The sequence below is a fragment of the Anolis sagrei genome, chromosome 5 (assembly GCF_037176765.1).
Source record: "Anolis sagrei isolate rAnoSag1 chromosome 5, rAnoSag1.mat, whole genome shotgun sequence".
Taxonomy (NCBI): Eukaryota; Metazoa; Chordata; class Lepidosauria; order Squamata; family Dactyloidae; genus Anolis; species Anolis sagrei.
Window position 1 is genome coordinate 97,119,021 of NC_090025.1, and position 16,581 is coordinate 97,135,601.

The 16,581-nt window shown below is 41.9% G+C and overlaps 1 protein-coding gene across 5 annotated transcripts in view; it reads left to right on the forward strand.

The window, feature by feature from the left end:
* PCLO (piccolo presynaptic cytomatrix protein) overlaps positions 1-16,581 on the forward strand; it is a 337,168-nt gene that overhangs the window by 206,365 nt on the left and 114,222 nt on the right. For all 5 annotated transcript variants that reach the window (XM_060778188.2, XM_060778189.2, XM_060778190.2 and 2 more), the window contains exon 8: positions 2,225-2,361. In XM_060778188.2, the coding sequence (XP_060634171.2) occupies positions 2,225-2,361 (137 nt within the window). The remainder of the gene's footprint in view (positions 1-2,224; positions 2,362-16,581) is intronic.

The following is a 16,581-nucleotide window of genomic DNA, read 5'->3' on the forward strand; positions in this document are numbered from 1 at the left end:
ACCAATGCATTCCAGGTGCTTTTAGGCTCTATTTCATAGGAAATAACTGGCATAATAACCTCTGAGAACTCCTTGCCTTAAAAAAAAACTTAAGTCGATGTGCAACTTGATGGCGCACACACAAACACAGAGGTGGTTCTAAACTATATATGATCCGTCTTGAAAATAAATCCCTTAAAATAGTATGAACAACATGTGTTTTGAACAGTTGTATTTTAGAATACAAACATACACACACATACATTTGCATAGTTCAGAACTAGAAGACAAACCACACCCAGTACTTTGGCTTTTATTTTCCTCATGTAAAAGTAATTTATAATAATTTGCTTGCGTTTCAAGGTAATGGTCAAGGAATTACATAATTTGGAAGACTTTCAGAAGTTTTCACACAGAGATTTCAATATTGGATCTCTAAGATTCCAAATTAAGGAGTGTTTCTGTTCCCAAGAGTTCCATAGCAATGGATATCTTCTGGCATAGACAATCCACAGTGCCCTAGTAACTTGCCCCAAATAGTGTCTTTATGTACAGTGCAAGAACCAGTGGAAGAGCATTACACAATGCAGAGAACAAAAGTGATTGGGTGGATCTTCTGGAACTTCTTAAGACTCAAGGATTTTGCAAGCCCATGACAAGAAGGTCATATAGGATGTGTAAGTTCAAATTAAAGCATTTTGATTTATTGATGTAGGACCTCATCACAAAAGTCCAAGGATTTGCCATGCACTGTGGCGTATCCATGGGGTCCTGGCAGGGAATGTGGAGAACCTGTTGCTCCATGCCTAGTATTGTGTGACTTACCAGAAACCCCATCACATGGGGGAAGCGTCACTGCCAGACTTCCCTTCATTGTCCTGAAGGCAACATGGGAACCCTCCCATGTTGCCGAACGGCAGCATATGCTGCTTCCTCTCCCTGTTCCCAATGGAGCCTGGCCAGAAAAACAGGTGTGTCATGTAGTGGGCTCTGTTGGGAAAGAGGAGAGGAAGCAATGGATCAGGTAATATAGAGTCCAACCCTTACCAAAGGTTTAAAATATACATTTTAGATATGTAAATTTTACATGTAAATCCACCTATAAAAGCTTCAGAATGAACATTTACCGAATCTAAGCAAGTACGAGAGGTATTTTTTATTTAAGGTCCGTTTTGTTGTAGACACTAGTAGTTCATGTGCATACCACAATGAGCGTGTGTGTTGTGTACCGGCATGCCTCGGGAACAACTGTGCTCAGTTTCCAGTCTGTAGCTAACCTGTACGGTTCTGTTCTGTGCTTTAAAAATGTTTAAGACTATCAACTCACCCTCCGCATGTGAGGTTCACTCGCTTCAACTGAAGCCACCAAATCGTCTGTAATCAAAGAAGGGCGACCGGAGCGGTCCTCATCATGGATGTTGTCATGGCCATCTTTGAATTGTCATACCCACTTACGCACTTTGCTTTCACTCATAACAGTATCACCGTACACTTCACAAATCTGTCGATGAATTTCTGCAGCAGGCAGGTTCCTTGCTGACAAAAACAGTATCACTGAGCGAACCTCACATGCGGAGGGTGAGTTGATAGTCTTAAACATTTTTAAAGCACAGAACAGAACCGTACAGATTAGCTACAGAGCAGAAACTGAGCACAGTTGTTCCCAAGGCATGCCGGTACACGACACACGCGCTCGTTGTGGTATGCGCGCAAACTACTAGTGTCTACAACAAAACGGACCTTACTTAAAAAATACCCTCGTACATTTTAGATATGTAAATTTTACATGTAAATCCACCTATAAAAGCTTCAGAATGAAAATGTACTGAATCTAAGCAAGTAGAATCTATTAAGAATGATTCTATGTTGCCCCTTCACTGTTGTTATATATGTAAGAAATGTTAAACATATCCCATGAGGATATCATTTACTTTCTGGTAGTAGGGCAGGAAATTGTCTGGTGCAATTGTCTTATGCATATAACATATCTCTAAAACCTATTCTGAACGAGCCCAACAAAATTTGTGACATTCTGACATATCTGATTAAATGTCTACAACTCACAAGTCTTCTCTATCGCTTCCTACTAACCTGGCTTTGTTTGTTTCCACACTTGCTTGCTACTTTTGCTTTAAAATGCATGGCCAATTAATAACTGCTGTATGCATGTTGACTGCACACACCAGAATCGTACTCTGCTCACCTCTCTGGCTCAGAACCTATGATGTGTCCTTGGTTTTCAAAGCCTACCACCTGCGCCGAGAAGAAACAGATTGGTTCGACAAGCCCCGGGAGTCTCGTTTGGAGAATGGACATGGTTTTGACAGAAGACTGCCAGACAAGCTAGCCCATTCGAGGCCACCGAGTCAGCATCAAGACCAAGTAAGGAGGTTACATTTTTAACCAATGATTATAAATAGTCTTTGAGGCAATCTGTAATTCATACAGTCTCTTCCACTTCACTATAAGACCCGTCAGTTTATCAGGCAGAGGATGATAAACAAAGGACATTCAGTGTCCCATTGCTAATGCCCAATGTAAAAGCAAATCTTAGCTTTTCCAAACTTTTAGAGGCAATTTTGAACACCTGCAACTACTGCAGGACCAAATGAAAGCTTGTTGGTAGGTGACTCAAGAACAAATTAACGAAGCTACTGATATTTTTCTTCCTTTTATCTGTGACATCTGACTACTGGGACAATCTTTTAACTCTGCCTAATGGTACGGTCACCAATGGATAATATGCCTTCACAAACATATTGGAATGTCATAGCATGTGAAAATCACTGTTGTCTTACTGCCAGTTGAATGAACACATGAATGCCATGCACCAAATATATAAGAAATCTGTTATTGCAGTTAGTGCTGCACCAAACTCTCCTGAAACCTGACTTACAGTGCATTTTTTTAAAACTACAAAAACATAACACCCCTCTTGGGTAGCACTTATTTACCACCATTGTTTCCTCCGATGCATTAAAAGGAAAGGAGTATATTCCTTTTGCTGAGGTAAGTAAAAACTTGACAGAAAGGGGTGTCTGCTTCCCAGGGTGGAAATGCTCAGCACTCAGTGAGATAGCAATAAATTTGGAAGTGCCAATGGAAGAGTGTTAACTCACGTCAGAAAGGCCGTTTGGTTTTTGCCACCTGTTTATGGACCTTGTTGCACTCCACAGGTGGAAACATGGCCCTTTTGTCACCACACCTTGGTTAAGGATAAATACAATCCTTTTTATTGAATGATGAATATAAAATAGATTGAAGTCCAAAGGTAAAAAAGCCAAAATGAAACAGCAAACATCAATGTCCAGAAAGCTTGCAGAAAATCCAAAGCAGTAGTGTCCAGACAACTCTCAATAGAAATCCATGAACTCTCACTTGAAGCCAGAAATTCCCTTAGAGACCAGACCACTGGAAACTGATACTAAACAATACTTGGTCTGAGGAAATCCCCCTCACGGGCACTCTTAAATCCCAAAAACTGATTCCGGCTAACTCTAATCTTTGATTTCAGTTGTCGGATTCTCTCGGACCTACGTAAACATTGAGCCTCCCTGCGGTTCTGGCTTATCTCCAAGCTGCGACCCAACCAGGTGTCAAGTTATCTTGTAAGCTCGGGCCAGGAGGAAAAGGGAGTGAATTTTCTTCTCTCAGTCTGACAGGAACTTTCTCATGAGAAGTTTGCTTTTCCCCTGAAGCCTCTAAATCAAAGCCTGAAGGATTTTTACTGCCTAAAGTGTCTCCATCTTGAACCTCATCCTCATTGATCACTTCAGCCTCACTATCCAAACCAGGCCCATCAACATTAACATCAGCATTAGCATCAACATTGGCATCAGCATTAGGCAATACAATCAGAGATTCAGGCTTAGATTCACACACAGGCTGAGTCCCAGCAGACCTGTTTAATAAACAGTGGACTTTTATAATGTTGTAATATGACTAGAGCAGACTGACTAATTCATTAAGATTTACTTGAGGATCACTTACCATTTGACCATTAGTTCAATATTTCTATTTTACTTTGGACTAGCAATTGGCTCATAGAAATAGATTCGGATCCCCAACGAGATCATGAACTTCATTCTCTTAAGAATTATCAAATAGAATCAGGGACAATTTATTTATTTGTTTATTTGTTTATTTGTTTATTTACAGTATTTATATTCCACCCTTCTCACCCTGCAGGGGTGGATTACAATGTACATATACATGGCAAACATTCAATGCTATAGACGCACAACATATATAGATAGACACACAGAGGCTATTTAACATTCCAGCTTTTTCATGAGCATATTCTGGCCACCAGGGGAGCTGTCGCTTCACCGTCCATTTGTGACACCGATGAAGTACTTCCTCATTCTTTGCATGCTTGCTGGAGATGTTTATGGCATCGTAAATTAGCCTCCCCACATAAGCGGTACCTAAATTTCCTACGTGACAGATGCAACTGTCTTTTGGGCTGCAAAGGTAGACAGCAAGCTACACAAATTGGTCAGAAGCTCACTCTGACCCGGGCTGGCTTTGAACTCATGACCTTTTGGTCAGTAGTGATCTCTTAATGCAGCTGACTCCCAGCCAGCTGCACCACAGTCCCAGTGCCGCACCTTATTGCCCCAATGGTTCATAACAGGATTTCTTGTAATGTCAGAAACTATCCTGTAAATAATAATTGGAACTTATGAAAACTGCAACGGGTACTTCTGACATACACTGCTAAGATCATATTGCCACAGAAATAAGGTTGCATGTTAAATCCTTGATGGGGCTCCTGTAACATTATTTCTGCAAACATCATAGAGCAGGAGGAATTGTCATAAAGGTCCAACAAGAGTTTCTTCAATCAATTTTCGAATTCTATTTTTCAGCTACAGCTGTCCCCTCCCAAGACATCTATTGTTTCACTAGTCATCCAGCCACAACAGAATTACCTTCTTCTCAATGTCTAACCACTCTACACCTGGAAAACACCACCCACTTAATGGATCTTTATGGCACCTCATCCTGCAACAAATCACATCTCATATCTAAACTAGCAACCCTGCCCTAAAATACTGCTGTAACTGGAAGAGCTGGGTAAAAAAGCTGCTATGACCACATCAATGTGTTATCACACACTTCCAGGCAGCCAGTCAATTCAATCTAACACCCCATTTGGCTCCACATTCTGTAGTTGTTGACCATGATCTGTACTGCAGAGTTTGCACAGTTCTGGTGACATACATCTGAGCACTTCCAAAACTAACAGAAAACATGATTTTGTCTATGTCTTTCTGTCTTTGCATAATGTTAGCAAAATATATCCAGCATTTTAAATTTTCCATCTTAAAATTGATTCGTCATTAAGTAAGGTTGTTGTATTTCTTACTAGCATGACTCGATTTCCCTTTTAGCCAATGATAGAAAAATATTAATACGGTACTCAGTCTGTAGTAAGGTCAGGGCTGATTAAGACATTAAGCAGATATTAATTCTCTGCCATTACTGTATATATTCATGTACACATGTAGAAATTTTAGTCAATCCAAAAAATTCAGTGTATGTACTGTACCTTAACCCTTCTTCAAAGAAGAACCATCCCTTTCTCTGAGCATAGTAGTAAAAACTGAGAGCTAGGTCTACCCTGGGAGAACTTAAATGAAGTACCAACCCCCTCTATTATCTCTGCCATAGGTACAGAGGTGGCCCTAGGTAATTTTCAACGGTAAGCAAACAGTATTTTGGCACCCCCCCCCCCCAACCAATCACTTATATATATTTTCTGTTTGTTGTTGGAGTTCTGTGTGCCATATTTGGTTCAATTCCATCATTGTTGGAGTTCGGAATGCTCTTTGATTGTAGGTGAACTATACATCCCAGTAACTACAACTCACATACTGTCAAGGTCTATTTTCCCCCAAGAGCACCTCAAGAGCGCCCCTGGGCAAAATCAACTATACTGCAAATGCTTACTTTGCGTACTTTACCCTGCATAGGTACACTTCTGCCCTTTTTGAATGCTTGAATGAAAAAATGGCAGGGATATTAGTGCCTTTCCCTCTCCATGGAATGACCCTCATCTTATCCATGGTCCATATCAAAATCCATAATTTTGCTCCAAAAACTTGCCTTTGACTTACACATGGGTTCAACTTATACATGAGTATATACACTTGGTTACACTGCCAAAATACCAGTTTTACAAACCTAGAAGTATACTTCCATTTTGCATTTTTGATAGTCTGTGCAGTACTGGAAGGTTTCAAAAGCAAAAGTTTCCAAAAGCACCCACTTCCACTTTTGCCAGGTTGGGGCCAGGTCTCTACAGCGCCAGGTTGGGCCTAGTTCTCTGTTGCCCTTGTATCAGTGCATCAAAATATTTTAAAAAGAGGCTGTGGGAAGATAAATGGTACATCACAGCTTTGGAAGCAAGGCAGGAAGTGAAGTGCCAATATCATAAATCATAAGCCTTCTTAATGTACTCTACTTACTGCAGTGCAGGGTGTACAAGGAAGAAAGTGTGGGCTGGCAATGAGCCTTCCATATGCCCCAATAACAAAGTAGTGTCTAGAAGATATCTCCAGGTATTATGTATGCTGTAATTGAAAAGGCATGCACAAAATATGACAGTGGAAATGTCGGCAATTGCTGCAGCTACTTGGCATATTTTTTTCTGCCTTCCTAGTTGCATTTTCCTTTTTCTGAGTCTGTTTACCTGGCTATCCATCTGCCTGGTTCTACAAACTGGTGAGTCAAAAGCATCTGTGGGCCATCTCCCAGTTCTCATCCACTTTAGCTTTCCGACATTACAACGGCCATCTTCAAATGACCCCTTGGGCTGTGCAATTTCACCAGCAGTTACCAGTGAAAGGAAGGCACACAGGGTAGCTTGTGGTGCCCCATGTGCCCTACCTCCTTCCCCCATCATATAGTGGGGACAGGACAAGGCACAAGGCACCGAATGGGAGAAAGGGCAGCAACATGTGTTGCCTCACTGCTGTTTCCTCCATCATATGGGAAAATTGAGAGGAAAGTGTGTGTGGGTATCATGTAGAAACATCGGAGCTATGCGAAAAACACTTTCCTCTCCCTGTGGTGGAGGAGGAAACATCTTGCAATGCTTCCCCTCCACTTCGAGAGGAATGTGGTCAGAGCCAAGCCAGTGTTGTCTGATAATGCTCAGCAGACTCCATTCAGGCTCCATTGACAAATGTTATAATGGGGCTGAAAAATCTCTGTGTTAAGGGGTCCTAGGACCTATCCTTAAACCGTTTGAGGTTTTGATCAAGAAATTTCAAGGAATGTAATGCGACTAAACTGATTATCCTAAATTATGGGCAGATAGAAGTTTTGTGTGTGTAAGCATTCAAATACAGTCCTAGAATCATAGAGTTAGAAGGACTTTATGGACCATCAATTCAAACCGCTGCTTAATGTAGGGTTTCCGCTATTTATTTATCGTGTCAGGGGCAACCTGACCATTGTATTACATTTCTAACATAACAAAACGAACAAACAGATTTTTAAAAGCACAAAGCGTGTAAACTTGGTAGTTGATTAAATGTCCTTTGACCAGTATCTGGCCACTCCGTGTTGCCGCAAGAAGGTCCTCCATTGTGCATATATAGCAGGGCTCAGGTTGCATTGCAGCAGGTGGTCAGTGGTTTGCTCTTCTCTACACGTGCATGTCGTGGATTCCACTTTGTAGCCCCATTTCTTAAGATTGGCTCTGCATCTCGTGGTGCCAGAGCGCAGCCTGTTCAGCACCTTCCAAGTCACCCAGTCTTCTGTGTGCCCAGGGGGAGTCTCTCGTTTGGTATCAGCCATTGGTTGAGGTTCTGGGTTTAAGCCTGCCACTTTTGGACTCTCGCTTGCTGAGGTGTTCTGGCAAGTGTCTCTGTAGATCTTTGAAAACTATTTCTTGATTTAAGTCGTTGATATGCTGGCTGATACCCAAACAGGGGATGAGCTGGAGATGTCACTGCCTTGATCCTTTCACTATTGGCTGCTACTTCCTGGCGGATGTCAGGTGGTGCAATACCGGCTAAACAGTGTAATTTCTCCAGTGGTGTAGGGCACAGACACCCCGTGATAATGCGCCATGTCTCATTAAGAGCCACATCCACTGTTTTAGTGTGGTGAGATGTGCTCCACACTGGGCATGCATACTCAGCAGCAGAGTAGCATAGCACAAGGGCAGATGTCTTCACTGTATCTGGTTGTGATCCCCAGGATCGTATGATATTGTTTCTAGCACCCACTTTTTGCTTGATATTCAGGCAGTGCTTCTTGTAGGTCAGAGCACAGTCCAGAGTGACTCCCAGGTATTTGGGTTTCCGCTAAAGCATTGCCAGCAGGTAACTGCCCAGCCTCCTTCTGAAGACATCCAGAGAAGGAAATGTCTAGGCAGTGGATTATATTACTGAACTAGTCTTACTGTCAAGAAATGTATTCCCTGTAACTTAAAACCAATTGACTGGTACTGTCCCCTTGGGGAAGCAAAAAACAGATCTAGTCCCTCCTCTCTGTGGCAGCTCTTCAAATGTTTATACATTACAATCATGTTGATCCTCAGTCTTCTCTTCACTAGGTTGAACATACCCAGTTCATTCAGCCCTTTCCTCATAGGTGTTGTTCTCCATACCACTTATCATACTTGCTGCCCCTTTCTGAATCTGCTCTAACTTGTCTATATCCTTTTTAAAACCAAGCTGCAACTAAATGCAATATTCCAGCTGGGCCTTGAACTGTACTCAGTATGGTGCAAAAATTGCTTCACTTGTCCTGGAAGCTAGTGTAGGCTAAAATAGCATTCTCCTTCCTTGCTAAAGCTTCACACTGCTGGTTCATGTTAAATGTATGATCTGTCATGATTCCAATTTCCTTTTCTCATGAAATGCTACTGAGACATGCACCCCCATTACATACCTGTGCATTGGAGAGGTGGGGGGTGGCCTAAATGTAGAATTTTGCATTTGCCAATTTCGTTGTTTTATTTTCTGCCCACTTTTCTGCTTTATCCATTTTCAATTTATCTGAAGTTTAAAATAAGAAGGGCTGGTGAATCATAGCATCGACTTTCCTTGTAAATTTAAATGAGATCTATAACACCTTTATTCTAAATACGAGGGGTATTTTTTTAAGTAAGGTCCGTTTGAACATAAGTACACAATGAAAGTTTATTTCAAATAAGTAAATTTATTTTCAGAAAGTACATACTTCACTCTATTTTTCGACATAGTTGCAAGTTTGTTCAAACACTTATCATACCTCTGAACCAATTTTAAAATACCCTCTTCATAAAAACTCGCTTCAACTGAAGCCACCAAATCATCTGTAATCAAAGAAAGGCGACCAGAGCGGTCCTCATCATGGACGTTGTCACGGCCATCTTTGAATTATCGTACCCACTTACACACTTTGCTTTCACTCATAACAGTATCACCGTACACTTCACAAATCTCTCGATGAATTTCTGCAGCAGGCAGGTTCCTTGCTGACAAAAACCGTATCACTGAGCGAATCTCACATGCGGAGGGTGAGTTGATAGTCTTAAACATTTTTAAAGCACAGAACAGAACCGTACAGGTTAGCTACAGAGCGGAAACTGAGCACAGTTGTTCCCGAGGCATGTCGGTACACGACGCACACGCTCGTTGCGGTATGTGCGTGAACTACTAGTGTCTACAACAAAATGGACCTTACTTAAAAAATACCCTCGTAATTCCTTGACTCAGTTTGAATCCATGTCTCCAAAGTCAGTATTAAAATAGTGAGAAGAGTATGTGTGTTCCTTTAATGCCTATATAGTAGTAAGCCTTTAAATATCCAATCCAGCACACGACTCAATTTATATCTGTCTGTTGCAGCACTTTCCAGTAACAAAAACAAATTTGTTGAGAATTGTTTAGCCAACAGTATTTACCAATCCAGATGTGCCCTAAAGCCACAATAAACATGCAGCTCAGCAGACATCAGAGCCATCAAATGACAAGCTACTGACCGCTGTAACCAAAAAACAGCCCTGCCAGCATCTTGTCTTCTTATATATGTTCCCTTTAAGCTGCTTAAATTAACAGATCCAACTTCCATTTGAATACAATCTGTAGCAAACACAGTGATGCAGTGTAATTCGTCTAACTGTTCTTTTCATGGATTTCTGGCATGGGACATATAATCTCTTTTAGTGAGGTGAAAGAATGATACAGCATAAATATAGCTCAGGCTAAAGAAGAGAGGCACGCTGTCCCAAACTGCTGTTGGCTGTTCTTTCTGCAGCATTCAAAATCTTCGTAGAGAAGGATTGAGATGGGCAATAAGTACTTTGATGATAAATTCCCATGAAGACCTTCTAACACTTGAATGGATATTGAATAGTTTCCTGAGCTATATTGTGTTTCAGAGATATTTTCAACAAAGCAGGCTTCCATTTTGATGGGAAGCTGGGTTTTTGTCAGTCTAGTAGCATCCGCTGGATGCACTCAGGATCTTTCTTGCAACCCACTGCTTTCCGTTTCATACCACAAGTAACATGAGAGGTGGAGACAGAGGCGGCCCTACGTAATTTTCAACGGTAAGCAAACAGTATTTTGGTGCCCCCCCCCAACCAATCATTGATATATATTTTCTGTTTGTCGTGGGAGTTCTGTGTGCCATATTTGGTTCAATTCCATCATTGGTGGAGTTCAGAATGCTCTTTGATTGCAGGTGAACTATACATCCCAGTAACTACACTTGCCGCACTTGCTCCCTTGCCTGGCCCGTTTTGGGTCCGGAGGCATGCCTGAAGACCCCAAAGTGGGCCAGGCATGGTGGCTCCGCCCCTTGGCCCACCCGCGGATTGGGGAGAGGAGAGGAGGTGGATGGAGCGCTGGGGGATCGGGAAAGGGAGCCAATCATGGGGAAGGGATCGAACGCAGAGAACAATTGAGCACCGGCTCTGCTCGCGCACCCAGTGGCCGGGTGGAGCAGGAATGAGAGGGGCTAGGCGAGGCTCAAGGGCCCGGCCCCTTTGGGAAGAGGATTACCCGGAAGCGAGGCAAGAAAGCCGAGGCTCCCCCCGGACTGCTAGGGCTGTTGTGAGCTGAGGGGCATTCCTCAAGTGGCAGTCGAGGGGCATTTACAGAGGCGCCTCTGTGCCCCTGGCAAAAAAAAGTGTTCTGCGACCGCTTACTTCGCGTAATGGACAAGCCGCCCCTGGGTGGAGATAATACCATTCAAGATATCCCCTGTCTGCACCACTTATATTTTAATATTCATTTATTGTATAATATCCTCCTGCTCTCCTGAAAATTAGACTCAAGATAATTCACAGTTTTGTTGTTTATTCGTTCAGTCGCTTCTGACTCTTTGTGATCTCACGGATCAGCCCACACCAGAGCTTCCTGTTGGCCGTCACTACTCCCACTCCTTCATGGTCAAGCCAGTCACTTCAAGGATACCATCCATCTTGCCCCTGGTCGGCCCCTCTTCCTTCTTCCTTTCCTTTTCCCCAGCATAACTGTCTTCTCTAAGCTTTCCTGTCTTTTCATTATGTGGCCAAAGTACTTCATCTTTGCCTCTAATATCATGAGATAAGCAGATATCCTGCACATTCATTGATATCTTGACAACCTCTGTTAGGTACCAACTGGAAGCCACCTGGACAATATCCTTCCCTCCAATGAGCAGTCAGGTTATATTTCCTGAAGTATGGACTGGTTGGATTTTCTCGTGGTCCAAGGTTCTCTCAGAACTTTCCTCCAACACCACAGTTCACAGTAGCATTAAATACATCAAGAGCACAATTAAAACAGTTTTGGATACATCATTAAGAAAAGTAATGCTCCTAAGTAGTAGCAAAGATTCTCCTCAACAGTAGAATGGTTATCAGAAGCATGCCGAAGCAAGAAAAAAGTTTTCTTTGAGAATTGAAGAACAATGGAGAAAGAACCTGCCTAGTCAACTTTGGTTGAAAATGCCACCACGTGAGAATAGCCACCAAAAAAAATCTCTTTTTGAATTCACCAGCAAATGTACCTTTGAGGATGATGGAACTGAAAGAAGGGCCCAACCTGCTCACATAAAAGAGTAGTTATTTGGATATCCTTCACCCAAGTAATATAGGGCTAGTAATTTGAAATATTGCAGTCTGATCTTGAAGGTAAGTAGGGGCCAGTCATGGTTAGTACTTTGATGGAACACCACCAATTGACATTAGATGCTGGAGACTTTATTTCAGAGAAAGGAACTGGCAAAACCACCTCTGAGAATTCCTTACCAAAGAAAACACAATAAAATTTATAGCATTGCCATTTTTGACAGGCAACTTGAAGGCACATGCACCTTGAACAAGAGAGAGATTGACAAGCTGGAATGTGTCCAGAGGAGGGCGACTAAAATGATCAAGGGTCTAGAGAACAAGCCCTATGAGGAGCGTCTTAAGGAGCTGGGCACGTTTAGCCTCAAGAAGAGAAGGCGGAGAGGAGATATGATAGCCATGTATAAATATGTGAGAGGAAGCCACAGGGAGGAGGGAGCAAACTTGTTTTCTGCTTCCCTGGAGACTAGGACGTGGAACAATGGCTTCAAACTACAAGAAAGGAGATTCCATCTGAACATGAGGAAGAACTTCCTGACTGTGAGAACAGTTCAGCAGTGGAACTCTCTGCCCTGGAGTGTGGTGGAGGCTCCTTCTTTGGAAGCTTTTAAAAAGGGGCTGGATGGCCATCTGTCAGGGGTGATTTGAATGCAATATTCCTACTTCTTGGCAGGGGTTTGGACTGGATGGCCCATGAGGTCTCTTCCAACTCTTTGATTCTATGATTCTATGAACTGTGTCTAGTAAAATTGTCAAGCTATATCCATTATAAAAATTCTTAAAGGTGCTGGGACAACAAGGCAATCCATATCCCATGGTGCCAAAATTATGCCCTCTAGGTGTTTTGGTCTTCCAGTTCCCAGAATTCCTGGCCATTAGTCAAGCCGGCTAAGGCATTTGGGATTTGGAGCCCAAAACATCCAAAGAACCCACTCCCCTCCCACACACACACACACCAAAAAAAATGTTGTCCTTGTTCATTGTCACATGGCTTCTTTCAATTCCCATGGTATGATGATAGTGCTTATGACACTATACTAGGGATGCCTTTTGCAGTCCAACACATACCAGAAATTGGTATAAAATTCTGTGAACAGTTGCATTATCAATACAAGCATGGTACCCAAAGGTGGGTGACCTTCTTTTGGTTTAGATTATATTTTTATTATGGTCTATAGAATTTAATTAGGGCTGGGCGGTTTCGTTTCGTTAATTCGTAATTCGTTAAAAATTCGTTATTTTTTTTGTTAACGAAGCGATAACGAACCATTCTGGAGCAACTTAAAAACGAAACGAATTTTTCAATTCGTTTCGTAAATGCTTCGTATTTCGTTATGTATTCGTTTCGTTATTGGTTTGAGGTCATTTCGTTATTATTTCCGCATGTCTGGGGCAAGTTTTATAGTTGTTATTTGTTTAATTAGTGAAAAAAAATTATAATATCACACCAACAGTCAACAACAGAGGGAGAGGGAAGCTTCAGAAGATTTTTTAGCGTATTGCGCGATCGCGGCCGCCATTAACGAATTGATTCGTTATTGTTTCGTTATTGTTTTGTAATTTTTTACCATTTACGAAATTTCGTAAATATCGAACTTTTTTTAAGGAAAATTTCGGAATTCTTTTAAATATCGAAACGCAAAAAACCCCAAAAAACTAATCGATTTTAGAAACAATTTTTTCCGTTGTTACCCAGGCCTAAATTTAATGTCAGTCATACTGGACTCGACCTCATTAGACCTCATTAGACAAATGGGATTTTGCACCAGATGAGAAAGGGAAACAGTCAGTGGATTTCCCGCAATCCTGTTCTATTTCTTATAGAAACATTTGCTTTGATCTGAAACACCTCTGACCAGGCCCGTAGCCAAGATTTCGATTCGGGGGGGGGGGGGCTGATTTTTTTTCAGGGGGGGTTTCGGGGGAGGGTCTGAGTCTGAGTGAAAGAGGGTCTACCCTATCAAACCTTTTGTATCATTACCCCAATACCCTCATGCATATGGGATATATTGAGTATAGTGATCAGATCATGATATGAATAAACATAACAGTTTAAATAATGTACCAGTAAGGCCTTTTCGCAAACCACCATGAGAATTTCGGGGGGGGGGGCTGAAGCCCGTCAAGCCCCCCTCCCCCCCCCCCCCCGGCTACATGCCTGCCTCTGACTCATCAGTGTATATATGGTATTCCACCAAGATAAGGTTTTTTTAGCACTGTGGCATTTTCTTTCTCTAACATATGATATACTCATCAAACCCTTCCTTGAATCAAACAATTGTTTTGCCTGATTGTGACACACCATAAGCAAGATTACATCTGAAATAAGATCTAAGAAGTAGCGATAGAGTCCGAGCTAAACTAGGAACACACACCCAAACTTTGGCCGCCAGCACAAACAAAAATGCAATTTTTTCACTCAAATCTATATGCACTGTGAATTTTTTCAGTATGTAGATTTTTAGTCTTATGTTCATAATTGCTCTCCTGTTTTAATGTTCCTGCTGAAATACAATTGACTGTCACTGCTGGCACATCATATCGTTTGTGTATTTTCTGGGCACACTATGTTCTGTCCGCTGTGCTGGACTTAAAATGGTTAGACTAAGACCTGATTCTGCACAGTAGCACAACCATCACCTTTGGTGACAGTTCCTATTGCATGACCTTATGGGATTATTATTTTTTTGTCGTGTCAGGAGCAACTTGAGAAACTGCAAGTCGCTTCTGGTGTGAGATAATTGGCCGTCTGCAAGGACGTTGCCCAGGGGACGCCCAGATGATTTGATGTTTTTATCATCCTTGTGGGAGGCTTCTCTCATGTCCCTGCATGAGGAGCTGGAGCTGATAGAGGGAGCTCATCCGCCTCTCCCTGGATTTGAACCTGCAACCTGTTGGTTTTCAGTCCTGCCGGCACAGGGGTTTAACCCACTGCACCACCAGGGGCTCCTCACCTTATGGGATACCCATTACTGATCTGCCTCTTCTCTGCATGAAGCCATCAATGGTCACTGATTGTGCCACTGTCGCAAAACTTGTCTGGGCACTTTTGTCGTGGCATCCTCACCTCTCCCTTAACCAGCAATTTTTTTACTCAACACTTTGCCTTTAAAATAACTAAAAAGAGGAAACAGGACAGCGAGAGGGCACAGTTATAGCTTCAAATTGCCAAGCCATCACAGTCATACAATGCAAATGACTGTGCAATAGGAGTTAGCATGATGTTGTAACCACTATCCCACATCTTGGGAAACCACAGGGTAGAGACTTGGATATGGTATGGTCCTATGTTGCCATTCCATGTGTATCTATATCACACTGTTTTTGAACACTTTATTTATTTATTTATTTATTTATTTATTTCGAGCATTTCTACCCCGCCCTTCTCAACCCCCGAGGGGGGACTCATGGCGGCTTACAAAAGGCACAATTCGATGCCAGCAATACACATAGTAAGATAAAATGCATAGCAACAATTATAAAAATAATTAAAACAATCCAGTTATACAATACCACTAATAAAAAACCAATCTAGTGATCAACGTTCGCCAAGCTCAAAATCCATAAATTCATTCCGTATTGTCATAATCCTATCCAATTCTAGTCGTCATTGTCCTTTGTCTGTCTGCCAGATTACCCAAAGGCCTGGTCCCATATCCATGTTTTTAGTTTCCTTCTAAAAGAGAGGAGGGATGTCGATGACCTAATTTCCCCGGAAAGTGAATTCCACAGGCAAGGGGCCACCACTGAGAAGGCCCTGCTCCTCATCCCCACCAACCTCACTTGTGATAGAGGTGGGGCTGATAGCAGGGCCTCCCCAGAAGATCTTAAACTCTGAGGCGGGATGTAGAAGGAGATGCGTTCGGACAGCTTCTAAATTCTCTGTCTTCCCACAGCCATCTTTTCTACAAGCAGACTCACAAAATGTCATTATGCATAAGATCTTATCAAAATGCTAATCCATATCTAATATTAGACTGGATTACTATCAATTTCACTTCTAAATCACACACATATTATCTAGAACAGTGGTTCTCAACCTGGGGTCCCCAGATGTTTTTGGCCTACAACTCCCAGAAATCCCAGCCAGTGTACCTGCTGTTGGGATTTCTGGGAGTTGTAGGCAAAAAACATCTGGGGACCCCAGGTTGAGAACCACTGATCTAGAAATATATAATTTTTGCACTCTGTAACATATAATGTTTCCCTTTTATCTTCTGTTGTGATTACATTACCTGGGGCAGGGGGAGCTTCTCGGAATTGGTTCTGGATTTATTGATAGTTCACAGAGCTTCAGAATCTTCAAATAAATATTTTATTCCATAGAATGTGTGGGAAAGAACAAAAAAAGAGTATTTAAATGCAGAAATGTTAATATAACTAAATTTCAATTTTCAAAGAAAACTAGGACAGTATTAAAGATCATAAGAGAGATTTCAAACAACCATTACCCCTCAAAATCCTATATGAGGTTTTTGTATATTTTACACTTTGAAATAGAAACTGACATGAATTTACAGCTGATCTGCAAACCCTTGCAA